At 42.5% G+C, this 21,779-nt stretch overlaps 1 protein-coding gene across 2 annotated transcripts in view; it reads left to right on the top strand.

The window, feature by feature from the left end:
- Positions 1 to 21,261, top strand: part of LOC143301193 (uridine 5'-monophosphate synthase-like) — a 25,954-nt gene extending 4,693 nt beyond the window's left edge. Inside the window, exons 1-10 of one of the 2 annotated variants that reach the window (XM_076615301.1) lie at positions 1,876 to 2,005; positions 2,480 to 2,641; positions 4,740 to 4,843; positions 9,393 to 9,573; positions 11,012 to 11,143; positions 12,356 to 12,489; positions 13,326 to 13,455; positions 15,299 to 15,383; positions 17,121 to 17,219; positions 18,355 to 21,261. In XM_076615301.1, coding sequence (XP_076471416.1) covers positions 2,507 to 2,641; positions 4,740 to 4,843; positions 9,393 to 9,573; positions 11,012 to 11,143; positions 12,356 to 12,489; positions 13,326 to 13,455; positions 15,299 to 15,383; positions 17,121 to 17,219; positions 18,355 to 18,542 — 1,188 coding nt within the window. In that variant the 5' untranslated portion in view covers positions 1,876 to 2,005; positions 2,480 to 2,506 and the 3' untranslated portion in view covers positions 18,543 to 21,261. Of the gene's footprint in view, positions 1 to 1,875; positions 2,006 to 2,479; positions 2,642 to 4,739; positions 4,844 to 9,392; positions 9,574 to 11,011; positions 11,144 to 12,355; positions 12,490 to 13,325; positions 13,456 to 15,298; positions 15,384 to 17,120; positions 17,220 to 18,354 lie in introns of those variants that run through there. The other variant, XM_076615300.1, reaches the window with a different exon arrangement.
- Positions 21,262 to 21,779: the final 518 nt, after the last annotated feature.

Below are 21,779 nucleotides of genomic sequence, written 5' to 3'. Positions count from 1 at the left end.
ATTTGCCTCTTACTTACAGGGATCGCGCTAGACTTTTTCAAAACGCGTGCAGCTTACGCAAAGTCGGCTAAAAAACGCGTAAGTTAGAGTCAGAATTGCGTCAGACCTATGACACTAAATCAAAGGTTTAAGCCGACGATGTTGAAGTCGCAAGCTGCTCAGAAGCATCAGCCGGAGATTGCTCTGGAGCAATAGTTTCACGACTAGACGAAAAAAACGATGACAACTTGCGCTGCATATTGAGTCGATTCCGTGACTGAGATACAATGGAAAACAAAAAAACGCTATGGCCTAGGCTAGCCGAGTAATGTTCAGCAGCCAAACAAGCTGTTAAAGAGTCACGTAGGCATCTCGGAGTGCTCCGCATGCACAGACACACCAAAATGCGTCAAATACGCGAAAAACATGCGTTAACGCGATCCCTGTACTTAGTCCTTGGTCATTTCGTGTCATTATAACGGCATAAAGGGAAGTGGGGTAGTTTTTTTCCTTGATGCAGAAATTGGATACAATACAATACAACAATACAATGCATCTTTATTCATCCATTTGGAAATTATTTGTGCATCCATAGGCTCGTCACTCACCCAACACAATACAGACTAAAATAAATCATTAAAACACAAGCCAGTGAACGCTGTTGTCTCACTGCTTACCAGTTCTGCTAAACATGTGTTGGTTTTATTTATTTATCTATTCATTCATTCAATTATTCATTCTTTCTTTCTTTGTTTTGCCAGCTCCTCCCAAGATCAATGTGCTTCAGAGGTTCAATGACTGAATAATACAAAAACACATCTACAAAAAACAACAAAAACAAACAACAAAGAAACAACTATAATTAGATATGAGCACTGCAAAATGAAAATGCAAGGAGCAGAGAAATATAACATTGAATTAACTGATTAATGATAATTTTGGTTTCATCTCCTCATGCTATGAATTATACATTTCTGTTGCCAGTGTTGGTGTTATATATCCATCCAGAGCGATCTGTCCAACATACTGATACTGACTGTCACTGACAGGTCGTGCTGACATTTGTACTGTTGTACTGTCTCACTGCTTACCAGTTCTGCACCACAGCTGTTCAGAATTAGGCATAACACAGACATATGTTATCTATGTATATCCAGTTTCGTATTTGCGTGATGTTTCTCTCTCTCTCTCTCTCTCTCTCTCTCTCTCTCTCTCTCTCTCTCTCTCTCTCCCTCTCTCTGTGTGTGTGTGTGTGTGTGTGTGTGCACATGATACATAAATTACTGTCAGTGTTTGGTTGGATGTTTGTGTAGGGTTATGCAAGTTGTTATTTTAGTTTTTAAATGCCTGTTTAACAATAATAGTACTTATATGATGTAAACTCTCCATGTAGTGGGCTGTATGCGCCTTACATGAAACAACACGTATACAATAGTGCATAATAACATACCTCTGCACATGAAAAAAACAACACATATATCTTTTACACATCAGTATCTACATTGTACAGCACAAATGAGCATGGAAAGGCGATATGAAACAAATTAGTTGTGGTAGTGGTATCATCTGTGAATTCTGCAAGATACTTATCACATGTGTTTAAAAAAAGAAAAAGAAAAAAAGCATCTATTCTTGTTGATGCAGTCATCAGTGTCACATACATGAGACTGTTCAGATTCAAATCACTGTGGCAGCAGCGTGGTGCTCTGTTTGTTCAGTGGAGCACACAAATGCACTGTCAGCCAGCAAAAGGAGCATGTGGATGGCTTGTTGTGAACTTGAACCCCTGACCTCTGTGAATCTGATAACAGAGAGAGAATGAAGGGGGCAGGAGGTTTTAGTTTTTGCATGCGTGGGTATGCATTCTGTGTGCATGTTACAAGTACAGTATAATTAAAGCAATCATGTATCTTGAAAACAGATTTGTTCCTTTTAAAAGAATGAGTTTGTTGCCTGTTGTGAAGACAGTTTGTTGAGTCCACCCTCTTCTATGACACCATTGAGAAATTGTCAAAAATAGCACAAAGTAAGGCTTTTCTGCACATCAAAACAGATTAAAGTATTCTTGTACTGAATGATTTTAGTTGTGATACACACAGTTCTGAGTGTGCGCGCACGTGTGTGTGTGTGTGTGTGTGTGTGTGTGTGTGTGCTACACTTACAGAACTATTTAACGAACTTTGAGACTGATGTGTTTTGCAAACGCTTTACTTTTGCATTGATGAATGAAATAATTTGTTGTGCACATGCACCAATTTCTGTAATTATTATTACATAGGAGATTATTCTGTATAAAATCAGATATTCCTGGACAGACAGAGTCAGAGAGTGTTTTGATCATTGTTCTGGCATGAGACAGTGTGTATTTCTGAACCAGCACTGTGAATCACTTTACAAAGTCCCAGGTTTTTTTTAATGGTGGGCTGTGAACTTGTAATATATAATCATTTAGACCTTATAGAGACCAGACTCATTCCATTTTGATTCCTTGTGTTAACAGCTCATCTCAGCCAACCACGGGGTTCCCATGGTGATCCGTCGCAAGGAAGCCAAGGACTATGGGACAAAGAAGCTGATTGAGGGTGCCTTTAAGGAGGGGGACAAGTGTCTGATTGTGGAGGACATTGTCACCAGTGGTGACAGTATCTGGGAGACAGTGGAGGTGTGTGTCCCCTCTTTCTCTTGCTCTCTCTCATTGACCAGCAGATGTTTTAAAAAAAAATTAGTACAGTATTTTACGGATGATAAGGTGCTATCATTTCCCTTAAATTTGACCCATGAACCTTATGTGATGATAAGTGTGCTTAAGTTAAAATATGTCTAAAGGCTATTATGAATTGGAATCGTATCAAGGTTGTTCTCTGAACTCGAAAGTATGACATTGATGACGATGGAAATGTATGAAATCTTTCTAACAAAAACTCACTGTGGGGAGTGTTGACAAGACAGATTTAAGAAGATGGAGATCTGCAGCGCAGACAGTAAAGCAGATCATGCATCGTGTAAAAAGAGTTCTGATGATGACTTCAGTGCTTTGACATGGCTGTTAAAACAACAGTGATGAACCCAACAATGCTTGACTTGTTTTTCATTTTGAAACGCTCCTTATGATATGCTATCAGCTATGCTTTATATATTGTTAAGATCAGAAGTTCTTTACGATTTGGAGGATGTACTTTATAAACTGAAGCATATTGTAGCCAGCAGAATACATTTAGTGTGAAATATGATTTATGTGTCCTGTCAACTTGATTCTGTTAAGTGCTTTTATACATGCAGTTTGTTAAAAGTATTGATAGTTGGAAGATGGGTTAGTGAGTGTGTCCTTTTCTTGGCAAGCTTCAGTATTTTATAAAGTGGAAGCCACAAACTATCTTTGAATGTCTTGTTCTTACAAGAAAAGCAGAATACAGGTCTGATATTTATGTTATCTTTATTTCTTATTGCTCAGCACACCACACATTGCTATATCAGTGCTAAGAAGCTGTAAATGAATGTTTTTTAAGACCTGAACAAACAACAAACTATAAAAAAAAAATTTGGAAAAGGAACAAAAATACAGACCACTGTCTTTAGTTTTGCTTGTCAAGTTCATTCTGTTTTTTAATTGCATTAACTTTTCAGTGCCACATGGACCTGTTGCAGAAGGAAGGGGAAATCCAGAAAACATCCATATGACCATACTTTTCCCCAGATATATGTTAAAGTTAAACATCACATAGACATTTAGAGACATACAGACAGGCAGGAGACATTATAGACAGCAGCAGAAGCACTGACTGGACAAGTGGCCGGAGATTAGTGGTCATGAATACACAGGTGCTGAGATAGACTAAAGGCACACAAGTATAGGCAAATATTGGTGGACAATAAGTGTGCTAAAAACAAACCCACAGAAAAGTAAATAGACAGACAGGGATGCTGAGTTAATATACTGATACACAAAATATAGAGATTTACAGACAAAAACATTGCTAGTAATAGACAGACCAGCAAGGGACAGACAGCTAACAAGGGCTCTTAGATAAAAAAAAAAAATCATATATGTATAAGACAAGTTATCATCAACAGATGACACTGCTGAGACAATAGACTAACAGGCAGAACACAGGCAGGGATGCACAAAAGCCAAGACAGTTACATACATCAGCACAGTTGGCATGGGCAAAAGACACGCAGCTCTCATACAGGATAGGAACACACAAACAGTTAATGCATGTAACTTCACAGCAAACGTGAAGGAGTAATGTAGAGTGGCGGCCTAGATGGTAACGCCTCTACCTAGGAAGCAAAAGAGTCTGAGCGTACAGGATCGAGTCCCACACTCGCCAGTCCCCCCCCCCACCCCCCACCTGGCCCCCCCTCCATGAGACCTTGAGTGGTGGTCTGGATACCCACTAGGATGAGACGATGAACCAAGGTCCCCTTTGTTGCATACACTTAGCGCACGTAAAAGATCCTTGGCAGCAAAAGGGGATGTCCTTGGCGAAATTCTGTAGAAAAATCCACTTTTGGTAGGAAAACATGTGCACTGGCAGACAGAAAAATGGAAAAAAAAATGAAGAAATAAGAAACCAATGGATGGAGCTTGTACTGTAGTTGCGTGCTGTACCTGGGGGAGAGCAACCTGATTGTCGCACAATGAGTATTACAATAGAATGTAATACAGTACCAGTACCAGTGCAGTGCAGTGCAATTCATTGTAATGTAATGCAATGTAATGCAGTGCATGAGGACCATGTGTTGCTGGCATGTTGCAGGCGCTGAACAGTGTTGGGGTCAAGGTGACCCATGCTGTGGTGCTGCTGGACAGAGGGCAGGGAGGGGACCAGCGTTTGAAGAACAGAGGCATCCACCTGCACAGGTACACCTGTCCCTTTTCCTGACATACTCTTGCACAGATACCACTGTCCTTTTCTCTGATACAATTCTGCACAGGTGCCCCTGTCCCTTTCCCTGATACAATTCTGCACAGGTACCACTGTCCCTTTCCCTCAACTCTGCACAGGTACCACTGTCTCTTTCCCTGATACAGTTTTGCACAGGTACCACTGTCCCTTTATCTGATACAGTCCTCCTGCACAGGTACCACTGTCCCTTTCCCTGATACAATTCTGCACAGGTACCACTGTCCCTTTCCCTGATACAATTCTGCACAGGTACCACTGTACCTTTCCCTGATACAATTCTGCACAGGTACCACTGTCCCTTTCCCTGATACAATTCTGCACAGGTACCACTGTCCCTTTTCCTGATACAGTTTTTCTGCACAGGTACCACTGTGCCTTTCACCTGAAACAGTTCTCCTGCACAGGTACCACTGTCCCCGTCCCTGAAAGTATTTTGGCCTGCAAGTGTATTAGTTTTCCTATCAAAGAGGCTTATTTCTACAGGATTGTATTTGTTTTCCTATCAAATTGGATTTTTCTACAGAAATGTAATTGTTTTACTATTCATGTGGATTTTTTTTTTTTTTTTTAACAGAATTTTGCCAGGGACAGCCCTATTGTTGCCGTTGGTTCTTTTATGTCCACTCAGTGCCTGCTATACACGGCAGTTTGGTTTATTGTCTCATCTAAATGGCTAACGAAAAGACCACCACTCATGGTCTAGTGGAGGGGTAGAAATACTGGCACAAGTAGGATTCGATTCAGTGTGCTCGATTCCCATGGGGAACGTGCTTTCTCTTTCATTGGACCTGTCATCTGTAACAAATTTCTCTGTATGACACGCTCAGTCTCTGTCCTTGTTCCAATCAGCTCTCAAAACTCACCTTTTCCACAGTTGTTATGATTAGTTTTCCCGCCCTGTGTGTCTTTCTGCGATTGTTGGTGGGTGGAGAGAGGAATGGGGCTGTATTGGTATGAATGCCTGGGGTGTGTGTGTGTGTGTGTGTGTGTGTGAGACCTGTTTATTTTGCGATGCATGTAGGCAAATGAATGTTATGAAGTGTATCTGCATCAGTGTATATATGTGTAATTGTATTTGTAAACGCTTTGGGCTCTTTGGAGATTGGGTGTCCAAATATTCATTATTACTATTATTATTATTATTTGTTGTTGTTGTTGTGTTGCAGTGTGTGCACACTGTTAGCACTGTGTGTTGTGTTGCAGTGTGTGCACACTGTTAGCACTGTGTGTTGTGTTGTTGTGTGTGTTGTGTTGCAGTGTGTGCACACTGTTAGCATTGTGTTGTTGTATGTGTTGTGTTGCAGTGTGTGCTCACTGTTAGCATTGTGTGTTGTGTTGCAGTGTGTGCACACTGTTAGCGCTGTGTGTTGTGTTGCAGTGTGTGTGTTGTGTTGCAGTGTGTGCACACTGTTAGCGCTGAGTGTTGTGTTGCAGTGTGTGCACACTGTTAGCACTGTGTGTTGTGTTGCAGTGTGTGCACACTGTTAGCACTGTGTGTTGTGTTGCAGTGTGTGCACACTGTTAGCGCTGTGTGTTGTTTTGCAGTGTGTGCACACTGTTAGCACTGTGTGTTGTGTTGTTGTGTATGTTGTGTTGCAGTGTGTGCACACTGTTAGCACTGTGTGTTGTGTTGCAGTGTGTGCACGCTGTTAGCGCTGTGTGTTGTGTTGCAGTGTGTGCACACTGTTAGCGCTGTGTGTTGTGTTGCAGTGTGTGCACACTGTTAGCGCTGTGTGTTGTGTTGCAGTGTGTGCACACTGTTAGCGCTGTGTGTTGTGTTGCAGTGTGTGCACACTGTTAGCACTGTGTGTTGTGTTGCAGTGTGTGCACACTGTTAGCGCTGTGTGTTGTGTTGCAGTGTGTGCACGCTGTTAGCGCTGTGTGTTGTGTTGCAGTGTGTGCACACTGTTAGCAATGTGTGTTGTGTTGTTGTGTGTGTTGTGTTGCAGTGTGTGCACACTGTTAGCGCTGTGTGTTGTGTTGCAGTGTGTGCACACTGTTAGCGCTGTGTGTTGTGTTGCAGTGTGTGCACACTGTTAGCGCTGTGTTGTGTTGCAGTGTGTGCACACTGTTAGCACTGTGTGTTGTTTTGCAGTGTGTGCACACTGTTAGCACTGTGTGTTGTGTTGTTGTATGTGTTGTGTTGCAGTGTGTGCTCACTGTTAGCATTGTGTGTTGTGTTGCAGTGTGTGCACACTGTTAGCGCTGTGTGTTGTGTTGCAGTGTGTGTGTTGTGTTGCAGTGTGTGCACACTGTTAGCACTGTGTGTTGTGTTGCAGTGTGTGTGTTGTGTTGCAGTGTGTGCACACTGTTAGCGCTGAGTGTTGTGTTGCAGTGTGTGCACACTGTTAGCACTGTGTGTTGTGTTGCAGTGTGTGCACACTGTTAGCACTGTGTGTTGTGTTGCAGTGTGTGCACACTGTTAGCGCTGTGTGTTGTTTTGCAGTGTGTGCACACTGTTAGCACTGTGTGTTGTGTTGCAGTGTGTGCACACTGTTAGCACTGTGTGTTGTGTTGTTGTGTGTGTTGTGTTGTTGTGTGTGTTGTGTTGCAGTGTGTGCACACTGTTAGCACTGTGTGTTGTGTTGCAGTGTGTGCACGCTGTTAGCGCTGTGTGTTGTGTTGCAGTGTGTGCACACTGTTAGCAATGTGTGTTGTGTTGTTGTGTGTGTTGTGTTGCAGTGTGTGCACACTGTTAGCGCTGAGTGTTGTGTTGTGTGTGTGTTGTGTTGCAGTGTGTGCACACTGTTAGCGCTGTGTGTTGTGTTGCAGTGTGTGCACACTGTTAGCAATGTGTGTTGTGTTGTTGTGTGTGTTGTGTTGCAGTGTGTGCACACTGTTAGCGCTGTGTGTTGTGTTGCAGTGTGTGCACGCTGTTAGCGCTGTGTGTTGTGTTGCAGTGTGTGCACACTGTTAGCAATGTGTGTTGTGTTGTTGTGTGTGTTGTGTTGCAGTGTGTGCACACTGTTAGCGCTGAGTGTTGTGTTGCAGTGTGTGCACACTGTTAGCGCTGTGTGTTGTGTTGCAGTGTGTGCACACTGTTAGCGCTGTGTTGTGTTGCAGTGTGTGCACACTGTTAGCACTGTGTGTTGTTTTGCAGTGTGTGCACACTGTTAGCACTGTGTGTTGTGTTGTTGTGTGTGTTGTGTTGCAGTGTGTGCACACTGTTAGCATTGTGTTGTTGTATGTGTTGTGTTGCAGTGTGCGCTCACTGTTAGCATTGTGTGTTGTGTTGCAGTGTGTGCACACTGTTAGCGCTGTGTGTTGTGTTGCAGTGTGTGTGTTGTGTTGCAGTGTGTGCACACTGTTAGCGCTGAGTGTTGTGTTGCAGTGTGTGTGTTGTGTTGCAGTGTGTGCACACTGTTAGCGCTGTGTGTTGTGTTGCAGTGTGTGTGTTGTGTTGCAGTGTGTGCACACTGTTAGCACTGTGTGTTGTGTTGCAGTGTGTGTGTTGTGTTGCAGTGTGTGCACACTGTTAGCGCTGAGTGTTGTGTTGCAGTGTGTGCACACTGTTAGCACTGTGTGTTGTGTTGCAGTGTGTGCACACTGTTAGCACTGTGTGTTGTGTTGCAGTGTGTGCACACTGTTAGCGCTGTGTGTTGTTTTGCAGTGTGTGCACACTGTTAGCACTGTGTGTTGTGTTGCAGTGTGTGCACACTGTTAGCACTGTGTGTTGTGTTGTTGTGTGTGTTGTGTTGTTGTGTGTGTTGTGTTGCAGTGTGTGCACACTGTTAGCACTGTGTGTTGTGTTGCAGTGTGTGCACGCTGTTAGCGCTGTGTGTTGTGTTGCAGTGTGTGCACACTGTTAGCAATGTGTGTTGTGTTGTTGTGTGTGTTGTGTTGCAGTGTGTGCACACTGTTAGCGCTGAGTGTTGTGTTGTGTGTGTGTTGTGTTGCAGTGTGTGCACACTGTTAGCGCTGTGTGTTGTGTTGCAGTGTGTGCACACTGTTAGCACTGTGTGTTGTGTTGTTGTGTGTGTTGTGTTGCAGTGTGTGCACACTGTTAGCACTGTGTGTTGTGTTGCAGTGTGTGCACACTGTTAGCACTGTGTGTTGTGTTGTTGTGTGTGTTGTGTTGTTGTGTGTGTTGTGTTGCAGTGTGTGCACACTGTTAGCACTGTGTGCACACTGTTAGCACTGTGTGTTGTGTTGCAGTGTGTGCACACTGTTAGCGCTGTGTGTTGTGTTGCAGTGTGTGCACACTGTTAGCAATGTGTGTTGTGTTGTTGTGTGTGTTGTGTTGCAGTGTGTGCACACTGTTAGCGCTGAGTGTTGTGTTGCAGTGTGTGCACACTGTTAGCGCTGTGTGTTGTGTTGCAGTGTGTGCACACTGTTAGCGCTGTGTTGTGTTGCAGTGTGTGCACACTGTTAGCGCTGTGTGTTGTGTTGCAGTGTGTGCACACTGTTAGCGCTGTGTGTTGTGTTGCAGTGTGTGCACACTGTTAGCGCTGTGTGTTGTGTTGCAGTGTGTGCACACTGTTAGCACTGTGTGTTGTGTTGCAGTGTGTGCACACTGTCCAAGGCACTGGATGTACTGCAGAAGGCAGGTAAGATAGAAACAGCCATGGTGAAGAGTGTGGCAGACTTCATTGCTGCCAACCCAGTTTCTCCCACTGCTGACAACACTGCACCATCTGGCCTCTCATCGGGGGATGGGCAGTCTCCGCAGAAAAAGCAGAAAAAGGTGTGTGTGTGTGAGTGTTAGTGAGTGACCAGAGATACTAACTGTCACTATTTCGCCGTATTTTGTTACACTCGATCATAGTTTGTTCCGACTTCATGCCAACGTCAAAAGTGTTCTGACGAGTTCATTTTCGACTACATAGCATGGTCACATGCTTTCCTGTCGTAACATTATCCTGATGCTCCAGACTAATTGATCACAAGGCCGGGGCACTCACTACTAACCTTGGTCTCATGTGATGATGCTCTGCTAGTAGTGTGCGTGTTTACATTCAAACAGCATTGAGTGGACCAATCACCTTTCAGTTTGCCCAAACAAGAGAGAAGGTGGCTAAATCAAGTTGCGGCTTGGTCAAGCATCGTCTTTGCCTGTTTGCTGATGTGGTCTGATCGTTCTGACCAAATTCAAAATATTCCTACCAAATTTCCAGATTGTTCCTATAAACACTTGACAGGGTTGGCATCTCTTGAGTGAGTGTGGTGGTTTGTGGTGTGTGATGTGTTTGTGTGTGGTTGTGTGTGTGTATGTGTGGTTGTGTGTGTGTGTTTATTTGTGTTTCTTTTTTGATGCAGTGGATGTACATTCATTCAACATGTCTATGAAATGAGAGTTGCATGTTGCGAGTGTGTGTTTCTGTTTGATGAATGATGTGTGTGCTCTGGTCAGTTTAGTCAGGTTGCAGAAGGCATCATTTTAAAGTCAGCTTTGAGATGCTGCATCATCTTATGGACTCTTTCTCTGTTGCTTTCCCTCTCTCTTTCTCCCCGTTCTGGTACTGTACCCTTCTTTGTCTCCCTTCCCAGTTTTCTCACCTCTGTATGTCTGCGGCTAGTACTGTCTGTTGCTGATACTGGCCATTACTATGTCTCCATGTGTCTCTGGCCAATACTTGGCTTTACTCTGTATGTCTCAGTGGTCAATATTGGCCATGTTATATCCATGGCCAATACTGGCCATTACTCTGTCTCCATGTGTCTCAGTGGCCAATACTGGCCATAACTCTGTGGTCAGTATTGGCCATGACGTTTCCCTGACCAATACTGGTCATTGCTCTATGTCTCTATGTGTCTCTCTGGCCAGTACTGGCCATTACTCTGTCTGCATGCGTCTCAGTGGCCAATATAGGCCATTACTCTGTTTCCATGTATCCATTACTCTATGTCGTTGTGTGTCAGTGTAACCAGTAAACTATGTCTGTGTGCCTGTATAACCAGTGAACTCTGTATTTCTATGTTGCCAACAAACTTTGTCTCTGTGTGTCTGTGTAACCAATAAATTCTTGTCTATGTGTGTCTTTGTAACCAATGAACTCTGTATTTCTGTAACCAATAAACTGTCTGTTTGTGTAACCAGTAAACTCTTATCTCCGTGTGTCTATGACCTGCACTGTGTGTCTGTGTGGCCAACACTGACAAAGGACGGTGGATGTTGGTGACAGGAGCTCAGCTTTGGGGAGCGAGCAGGGCTGTGCAGCAACACCGTCGCTCGACGTCTGATGGAGGTGATGGAGGCCAAGAGGTCCAACCTCGTCCTCTCTGCAGATCTCACCGACTCTCAGCAACTCTTGCAGGTTGGTCGCCACATTTTACCCACTATTAGGCGAGTGGAGAGTTAGCCATGTGGTAATGCGTCCGCCTAGAAAACAGGGAGATCTGAGTGCACTGGTTGGAATTCCACACTCGTCAGTATTTTTTCCCACTCCACTAGAACCTAGAGTAATGGTGGTCTGGATGGTAGTCATTTGGATGAGACAGTAAACAGAGGTCCATGTGCAGATTGTACTTAGCGCATGTAAAACAACCCAAAGCAACAAAAAGGTTTTCCCTGGCATAATTCTATAGAAAATTCCACTTGAATAGGAAAACACATGTTTACAGGCAGATAAAAAGGAAGCACCATCACTGTAGTGATGTGCTCTCCAAGGGGAGAGCATTCCATATTTCACATAGAGAAATATGTTCTGAAAAAAGAGTAATACAGTACAATACGATGCAATGCAGTATGATACAATGTAGTACAATACAATACAGTGCAATACAGTGCAGTACAATACAATGCAATACAATGCAGTACAATACAGTGCAATACAATGCCGTACAATACAATACAATACAATACAGTGCAATACAATATAGATTATAATACAAGCAAAGAGGTGATGCGACATGAGTGAAATGAGTTCTTATGATGACGTCATGGTCTCAGTATTGACTTCATCTGAAGGTGCAAACATGGCCACTGCAGTGACAGCAATCAGTCCAACAACGCTCAACTTCTAGTTTATTGTTTTGATGCATACCTTATGATATGCAGCACCTCATGTATTCTTTAACTGGAAATTTTTAAGAATTTGGAGTATGTGCCGCATAATCCAAAGTCCCTTGTCTGTGAAATCTGCTACCTTAACACAAACCTGTATGGACTCATGGGTGTGCCCATGTACAGGTAAACACAGACATGTGCAGACACATCAAGGCACACATGAGTGTGTTTAGGCATGCTTTTTGTTTTTTGTGAGAATGTAGATGTGCATGTTTGTGTATTTTGTATGTGTTGTGTGATTGTATGCATTTCTTACGTACGCATCCTTGCACATGCACACGCACAGACATGCAACCACACATGTTAGAAAGAAAGGTACTGGTACATATTTTTCTGTGTATCTTACTCTTTGTATTTTGATGTCTAGGTCATGGTACATGTATGAATATATTGACAAGCATATCAATGAAATGAATTAAGTCTTGTGTGCAATTAAAAGCACATGTGTTGATGTGTGCAGTTGATTGAGCGGGTAGCGCCCTATGTGTGTGCTGTGAAGACCCATGTGGACATAGTGGAGGATTACACAGCTGATTTTGCCACTCGTCTCACTCAGCTGTCCGACACACATAACTTTCTTATCTTTGAAGACAGGTCTGTCTCTCTGTGTGGCACTGTTTGGTGTGTGTGTGTGTGTGTGTGTGTGTGTGTGTGTGTGTGCCTGAGATTTGCAAATTCTATAAAGTACAGCAAAGGTGTGGCAGTGTGTGTGTGTGTGTGAAAATTGCAGCAAAATCTGCAAAAAAAAGGAAAGGTGTGTGATGTGTGTGTGGGGAGGAGGGTTGGGGGGGCCTGAGATTTGCAAATTCTTTTAAATATAGCAAAGGTGTAGCATTGTGTGTGTGCGTGTATGAATGTGTGTGCATGCTTTGTGTGTGTGTGTGTGTGTGTATGTGTGTGTGAGAATCACAAATTCTGCAAGGAATAGGAAAGGTGTGGGATGTGTGTGTTTTGTGTGTGTGCGTGTGCGTGTATGAATGTGTGTGTGTGCCTTTTCTATGTATGTGTGTCTGTGTGCCTGAGAATTACAAATTCTGCAAGGAATAGGAAAGGTGTGGGATGTGTGTGCGTGTTTGTGTGTGTGTGTTTATGCATGTTTATGTGTGTGTGTGCATGTGTGTGTGTGTGTGTGTGCACGGGTGTGTGTGTGTGCGGGGGTGTGTGTGTCCACCAGAAATTTTCAAATTTTGTAAAGTATAGCAAAGGAGGAGAGGTTTGTGGGGTATGTGTTTTTGTCTGCCTGAGATTTGAAAATCTTATAAGAACAACAAAGGGAGAGATACAAAGTGAGAGAGAGAGTGTGTGAATGTGAAAGGAAAAAAAGAGGGATATCGTGATGGTGTGCATTGATGATGAAGAAGAAGGACGCGTGGTGAACCATTGTGCCAGCGGTAACACAGTGGGTGGGTGGGTGCACTTGGTGCCTGCAGGAAGTTTGCAGACATCGGCCACACAGTGTCCCTGCAGTACGAGCGGGGTGTGTACCACATCAGCGACTGGGCCCACATCGTCAACGCCCACACCCTGCCAGGCCCTGGTGTTGTCCAAGCTCTCAAACAGGTCAGCTCACTCTTCTCACCAGGCCTCGTACATGGAAGTCGGGAAAAGTCTTGGGAAAGTCTTCAGGAAAATGAGAGAACAGTTTCCTGGGCTAGAAAGGTTTTGGAAAAAAGAGGACCAGCCCAGAGAACTGTTTCCTAGGCTGGAAAAGTTTTAGAAAAATGGGAGAGCCGTTTTCAGGGTTGGAAAAGTCTTGGAAAAACGGAGAGAATCGTTTCCTGGGCTGGAAAAGTTTTAGAAAACTGAGAGAACCGTTTTCAGGGCTGGAAAAGTCTTGGTAAAATGAAGAGAATCGTTTCCTGGGCTGGAAAAGTCTTGGGGGAAATGAGAGAACTGTTTCCAGGGCTGGAAGTCTTTGGAAAATGGGAGAACTGTTTCCAGGGCTGGAAGTCTTTGGAAAATGTGAGAATTGTTTCCAGGGCTGGAAGAGTGTCAGAAAAATGAGAAGTGTTTCCAGGGCTGGAAGAGTGTCAGAAAAATGAGAAGTGTTTCTAGGGCTGGAAGAGTGTCAGAAAAATGAGAAGTGTTTCTAGGGCTGGAAGAGTGTCAGAAAAATGAGAAGTGTTTCTAGGGCTGGAAGAGTGTCAGAAAAATGAGAAGTGTTTCCAGGGCTGGAAGAGTGTCAGAAAAATGAGAAGTGTTTCTAGGGCTGGAAGAGTGTCAGAAAAATGAGAAGTGTTTCTAGGGCTGGAAGAGTGTCAGAAAAATAAGTGTTTCCTGGGCTGGAAAAGTTTTGGGGAAAATGAGGGAAATGTTTCCTGGGCTGGAAGTTTTTGAAAAATGGGAGAACTGTTTTCAGGGCTGGGAAATTCTTGGAAAAATGGGAGAATCATTTCCTGGGCTGGAAAAGTATAGGAAATTGAGATAAGCGTTTCCCGGGCTGGAAAAGTCTTGGAAAAAATTAATGAGAGAATTATTTCCAGGGCTAAAATAGTCTTGGGGGAAAATATGTTCTGCCCTTTAGGGTCTGGAAAAGTATTAGAATTTGATAATTAATAAACAAACAAAAAACCAAACAAACAAAACAAAGAAACAAAAAAACAAAACAAAACAAAAAAAACAAAAAAAACACACTGACCAGTACCATTCAACAAAGAGCTTAAAGCATTTAAAAAAACAACAACAAATGAACAAAAAAGTGATGAAAATTGAACATTGACACCAGCAGTGTAGCAGACAATTTTTTTTGGTTCAGTTTGTCTTGTGTTTGGTAGGGGTAGTTTTCAGTCTGCTCTGGTAGAGGTCCAGAAAAACTGTTTGGTCACATCTGTGGGAGCACTGTCTCAGTCACTAAGGCCACATGCTGAAGGACATCTGGAATTTAGGTAATTGTGTCTTTATTGTTCAGTTTCAAACCAGAAAATTGTCTTGGGTCACCTCTGCCGCAGTTACAGTAACAAAATGAATCCCAAAATACCACATTTATGAAAGAGACATCATCACAATCCACAGTAAGAAATTTGGTATAAGACACTGAAAATGTTTACATAACAAAAGAGGATTGTTTGCACTGATATTCTTATGTAAAAGTTCATTTACTCACACACACAAACACACACACACTCTCTCTCTCTCTCTCCATCACACGCACGCACACACACACACACACATTCAAACTCACAGTCACACACATTCAGTGCAACATGACTCACAGTAAACACAACTTTTCCACCTGGCCTTCACACAGCCAGTTTAAGGGTAAATGTATGTGGTGATTCCTCAGAGATGATGGTGGTGTTGGCGTGTGTGTGTGTGTGTGTGTGTGTGTGTGTGTGTGTGTATGTGTGATGTGTTTGTGTATGTGTGCGTGTGCATGTGTGTGTGTGTGTGTGTGTATGTGCAGGTGGGGCAAGCCAAAGGAAGAGCATGTCTCCTGATTGCTGAGATGAGTTCTGCAGGCAGCCTGGCCTCTGCTGATTACGTCAAAGGTAAGGGGAGCCAACACTCAGTTTGTATCACAGATTGACTTAGCTTACAGTTTGGCCAACAGCAAAGTGAGGGCTGTATTATCAGTGGTTTCTCCAATGCAATGGGAAGTCATTTACAGTTTCGTCTTTTGTGAAGGACCATAACTCTCAAACTAGGAGGCAAGATTGTACTGGCTCTTCGTGCTTCAGCCTTGAGGGCTAGTTGGCCTTTGGGAATGATCCCAACGCCAACTGCCCTAAAACCTTCTTGGCCAAGATAGTGGAAATGTAACTTGGGCAAGACTCTCTCCACCATGATCAAATTCTAGCCCAGGTGGTTGGGACAGTAGTTGACTCCTCTGCTGTTGTGATGGTCATGGTTGGACATGACTATCATACATACAAGAGGAGCAGCCACTGCTCCACTGTCTTTTTCCATTGTTATTGCAATAAATCCCTTCACGCAGATGGATACTGTCAGTACAAGACGGTTCTTTTTTTCCCCTTAGATGAACACACCAATGCATATTATTTGATGCTCAGGTAGGGGTAAAGATCCCATGACCCATGCCCACGTTTGGTGAGTTATGGAAGCATGAACACAGTCAGCGTGCACCACACTCAGATTTGGAACTTAACTGTGTGAACGGAACATGAAAACTGGTCTGTTCATGAGCTGTGCATCAAAACAACAGTCCACAAACACAGAAAAAGAAGAGACCAGCACGATAGCTGAGTAGTTAGAGCACCAAACGTTCAGTCCTCAGTTCGAATCCTGGATGTGTCTGGTGGATTAGGGGTGGAGACATTTCTGATGTCCTGGTTCAACATTTGTGCAGACATGCTGGAGCCTGAAACCCCATCATGCATTTACACGTGCAGAACATCAGAAATACTTGCTGAAGATCATGCAGTGTCAGAGTTGAGTGGTTAATGGGAATAGAAGTTCCCCAGCCTTCAATATCCCTGTGAACAGAGTGTGTCAGTGTGAAAACAGCCACACATGTAAAAGCCCACTCCTGGATAGGAGTGAAAGTGGGAGTTTCAGCCCTCCGACAGGGAATAAAAAAGAAAAAGAGAAGTCGTGACTGCAGCTAGACTCACAAGGTGTCCAGAATCAGAAATGCTCTGTTGATTGGAGAAAAGGTCAGAGCCATTAGATGGGCTAACGTTGACAGAATTGTGTTTTTTTATATAATAAAAGAGCTCTTCTCCTCTTGACAACATTGGTCATGGTAAGAAACGCTGAAAAAGTCTGCAATGGTTTGTCAGTATCTGGAATCAGCAAATGCTGTTTTGTGTGGTGTTTATAATTTCAGTGTGTTTTGTACTGGATGGTGTTGTGTGGAGTTTTTGATTTTGTTACATTATGCTGTGTGTTGAAAGGGTTCAAAGTTAAATGCTTGTGTATATTTTTTTATGGATTGAGATAAGATAATGATTTTCAGTTTCAGTTCAGTGTGTGTGCAGATCCATATACTTACACCACATCTGCTGTTTAGAAGAGGAAGAAAGAGAGAAAAATGCAGCAGATGCCTAACCTTCAGATAAACCTAATGTACTGATCTGACCTTGAGAGCCTATCATATCAGGTTGGTGTAAAACATTGAAATGAAAATTGAATATGATGAGACAAATTAAACAAAATAAGTAAATACATTTAGATATAGTGAGATAAAATGTACTATTTTTATATGACTGTGAAATGAAATGTGCTGATGATGATGATTCACAGTGGTGTGTGGTGTGTGTCAACAGCCACGGTGAAAATGGCAGAGGAGCACAAGGACTTTGTCATCGGCTTCATCTGTCAGTCCAAGCTGACCTCTGACCCCACATTCCTGCATATGACTCCAGGTAATAAGACCTGGTTTGTAGGATTCATGCCTTTTTGTGGTAGAACACCGTGATTCCATATGGTCTTTTGGCTGTAACTGTGTGGGTGGGTGGGTGGGTGTTTGTGTGGGGTGTGTGTTTATCCTACCAATGGATTTCCTGTTAAGATTGCTCTAGAGCTCTTGGCACACATTTTGTTTAAACCAGAGTAGAATCTGAATGATTGAAATCTGCTGAAAATCTGTTATAATTGTAGTCATATCTGTATGCAACCGTGCCAGTGACAGAATTCAGCACAGCTGCTGTTTGTAAAGAGTCGGTGTACAGAAAGAAGAAGATTTGTTTTCTCAGGTTTATTTTCTGCCATATATGTTTCATTGTGGATGCCAGGGGTCTTTCATCTGTAAGCAGTCTCCTTACCGTCTGGAAATTATGTGCTAGAAATTCCCCTTTTCTGTCGCTCTGTTTGTTTCTGGCTTTGTTGTATTCTTTGTCATCTTTTCTTTTCGTATTTCTGCCGTGCTTGTCCATTCACCAATATGTTGTTGTTTTTCTACATAACCATGACATTTTTTGTCTTTTTCTGGACTTTATAATTGAGCATTGTTACTATATTGTAATCTTTTTTGTGTGCTTAGGATGTTTTAGTTGCCAGTTATCAGTTTTTGGTTTTGTATGCCGGTTATTAAATATAATTTTGTTGTTTTCTTTATAGCTTTTTTTTGTTTTGAGGTTGCTTTTTCTAATCCCCTGCCAAAAAATTGGAAGGGTCATCATCAGAGATATGTCCAAGGTTTGAATAGGACTGTACTTTCCAGGGTCCTTTTTTCCAGGTTCTATGGGATCAATATTGACAGCGTTTACAGTCCTTGTATCAGCTTGTGTTCAGCCGGGCTATTAGCAGTACTGATAATAATAGTATTAATAACATGGCCTTCATCCACATACACTGTTATTACCCATTTACACAATCCTCATCCATCAAGTCCTCACTGACAGACATTGCTGGCACAGACACATTGTCAGTGAAAGAGTGAACTTAAACTCATGCTCTGTGTATGACCTTGACCTGTGCTTTGTGAGTGACCTTGACCCCTTCCTCTTTGACCCCATCCTCATTGACCTTGACCCCATGCTCCATGTGTCCTGTGTCCAGGGGTACAGCTTGAAGAGGGGGTGGACAGTCTCGGTCAGCGCTACCTGACCCCCGATGAGGTCATCACCAAGCGAGGGTCGGACATCCTGATTGTGGGAAGGGGCATCACCAAAGCTGAGGATCCTGTTGCCATGGCAAAACGGTACCAGGAGGCTGGCTTTGCTGCCTATCTGGCACGGCTGCAGTAGTGGAAATGCACCCAGTCATGCTCCATGCCTGGAAACAAGTGTCCATGTGTTCTGTAAACTCTGGTCTGGGGAGGCGCTTGAGAAGGTCTCTCATGTGCTGTTCCAGTATTGTCAGTATGGTACCTGGAATTTAATGAAAGGTTTTGTTTTGTTTTTGTCACTGTGAAGATTTGAACGGGCATTGGAGCACAGCTGATTTTATAGAAATAATTTGCAATATCAGTGCTTCTATACAAAGTCTGAACTTGTGTAGAATTCCTTGATGTGGTTTCCAAGAACAGAATAATATACAAGGTAAGTGCATTGCCAGCCATGCTTTAAAGCATTGATTCTTCTTTGACCGTGTGACCAGCAGTCAATTTATACTAAATGTGTCAAGTTCATTTCAAGGAAGTGGTAATTTTTGTGTCAAGGATAATGGCCAGTAGATGCTCCTAAAGAAAAAGTTCCTTAAAAGTGGGAGCAGTATAAAGGTGTACATTCCTCTGTCCAGTCAATGCGTCATAGAATACAGATGTTCAGGTGAAGTACCCCCCTCTTCCGTCAGGCACAGTGCTTCTGTCACCGTTTGCTGTGGCATCGGCCCATCCTGGTGAGGTGGTGATTAGAGAATGATGGTTGTTGCTGAACTGACATTGTGTATGGGCCAACTGTACACGGCAAGTCAGTCTGGATCTGGATCTAAAAAAAATTGTCTCATGATCAAAACATTTTGTTTTTGATACTTTTGCAGAACAAATTATCAACTTTTTTTGGAATAAGCATTGTTCTCCTGCAGACATAATGCCACCGGTGAGAGAAAATATTTTTTGAATAATCATAGCATATTTCATTGTCATCTGTGGTTTAATGAATTTGATTCAGTTGAATTTTGATGGTTTTTTTGGATTGTTTTTTTTCTTGAAGAACTTCATTGATGTGTTGCCATGCCAGTCAAGCAGACTGCAGAAGATAAGATAAGAATAACTTTATTATCTCCAACTGGAGAAATTTGGTCAGGTGCATTTCATTTATATGCATGAAATATTCATTGACTAAACAGAAGGTTCATTCTAAGCAAACTTTGCTACTTAGATACCTGTTTATATTTCATTCCACTTTTCACAGTTGTATCTTCCACCTAGGCCACTTTTTTTCAGTGGGAAATCCATGGAACAGGAACGGTGGAGACACAAAAATTATCTTGTTGATTTGGTTACTGTCAGTTTGTGTGCTTCAAAGACCAGTTTGACCGGCACAGCAGCCAAATGGTTCGAGCATTGGACATTCAATCTGAGGGTCCTGAGTTCAGTCCTGTTATCTTTGATTGGTGGGTTAGGGATGGAGATTTTTTCTGATCTTCCAGGTTAACTTATGTGTAGACTTGCTAGTGCCTTTTCCCCAATTTGCATGTATGCACATGCGAAGTATCAAACACACATGTTAAAGATCCGACAGTTCATGTCGGTGTTTGGTGGGCTATGGGTGAACATGAAACTCACACATCAAAACAGAGTATGGCTGCCTACATGGCAGGGTGAAAACAGTGGAACAAAGTCTGTAGACACAAGTGAACACAGGAGTTAAAGCCCACAAATCCTCCTCCCCCCCCCCAAAAAAAAACAAAACAACAAAACAAACCACAACCACATAACAGGAAGTCTATGATTGATGGCAGGATGGGGACTGGTGGGGGGGGGGGGACAGCAGATGATTACATAACTGCCCAGCACAGAGCTGCCATAATCACAGAGTGTGGGGGTGTTATGTTCAATGAGATTACTGCCATATCAGTATGTGTTCACACAGGCTCTGCTTCTCACTTTTTTTTGTTGTTTTTTGTTTTGTTTGGGGTTTTTATTTGCTCTTTTTTGCTATGAATGTGTATTCGCCACAGTTTTTGTTTCATCAGTTCTATGATTATTCTGCATTTGTATGTGTAAGCTTTATCCTTGTCTCTCTTTTGTTTTATATTGTTTTGGTGGGTTTTTGACAGCTTGTTTTGCTTACTGAGATTTTCTATTGAGTCTGATGACTTTTATTTCCCCTCTCTTTTGGATTAGTGGATTCTGCTGATGTGTTGAAGATTGTGGGATTACGTTATTTGTGGTTATTTTTATCTGCAGGTTTGTTTTCCTTTTCTGTTTCCTGTTGGCATCAATGATATCCATTTATATCATGCTGCAATTTGGTTTTTGCTTCTGTAAGATTGTGTTGCTTTGAAACAAAGTTATATGTGTGCTTCAGTATCGTGAGTTTTTCACTGGAAGATGCGTTTTGATTTCTTTGGATCGGTAAAAGAAAATTCACATCGACTAGAGAAGGAACTGTTAACCACATATCTATCTGTACCTTGACAAGATGTTTTTTTGTTCATTTGGACTGGTACATGCAGAGAATTATGAAGATACTCAAATCATGTTGACAATATATTATTTTCTGAGATCAAGAAGTTGTGAAAGGCAATGGGAGGAAGAATGTAAACCTCAAAACAGGAGTGGTCTTCTTTGCTGAATGAAGTAAATGTGCCCACACAGGCTTAACTATTGCTATTTGTTCAAGCCTAGAGCTTATAGATCCTTATGCTAGCTGACCATTTTGTTTCAGCGTTTTCATCCACTCTTCTGAGCTGTATGGAAAAAAGTAAGAATTAACAGCTAGGAAGGCTGTGGATTGCTTATATGTGTGTGTTTCAAGAAATATGAACTGCTTCTTTGAAAATAAACACCTTGGCAATGAGTTGGAATGTTTTTGCATTTGTGTGTTGTGGGCATGCTTCACACGTTTATCAATTTGTACATTTTGTTTGTGCTTGTAGTCATGTGTGTGAGTTGATCATCAGGGATAGAAACATTTTCTCAAAGTCAGTACCTTTCATGCCTGTTCTCAGGGTAACTTCAGTTTCAATTAACCACTATTTACATGATTGTGAGTTCGTGTCAAAGTCATCAGCATCAACTGATTCATGGGGATGGTGGTGAAGAAGAAAAAAAGCATTGGCCTGTTTATCAGTGATCTGCATGTGCAAGCATACTGGTCAAGACAGAATGGAACTCAATGGACTGATTGCAGAACAGCTGGTGTCTGAACATTTTGCATGCATGAATGGAAGCAAAAAATATTCAATACAGAACATACCCAATAGACCCAGATAATATGAACCACCACCACCACCACCATGATAAGTTGTTGAGTTGTAAACTGACTGAAAGGACATGAAATTATACGTACAGACCCTGTAATAGAGGCTTTGAGTAG

Source organism: Babylonia areolata, chromosome 27 (genome assembly GCF_041734735.1).
Source record: "Babylonia areolata isolate BAREFJ2019XMU chromosome 27, ASM4173473v1, whole genome shotgun sequence".
Taxonomy (NCBI): domain Eukaryota; kingdom Metazoa; phylum Mollusca; class Gastropoda; order Neogastropoda; family Buccinidae; genus Babylonia; species Babylonia areolata.
This window is presented reverse-complemented; position numbering and strand designations above follow the sequence as displayed.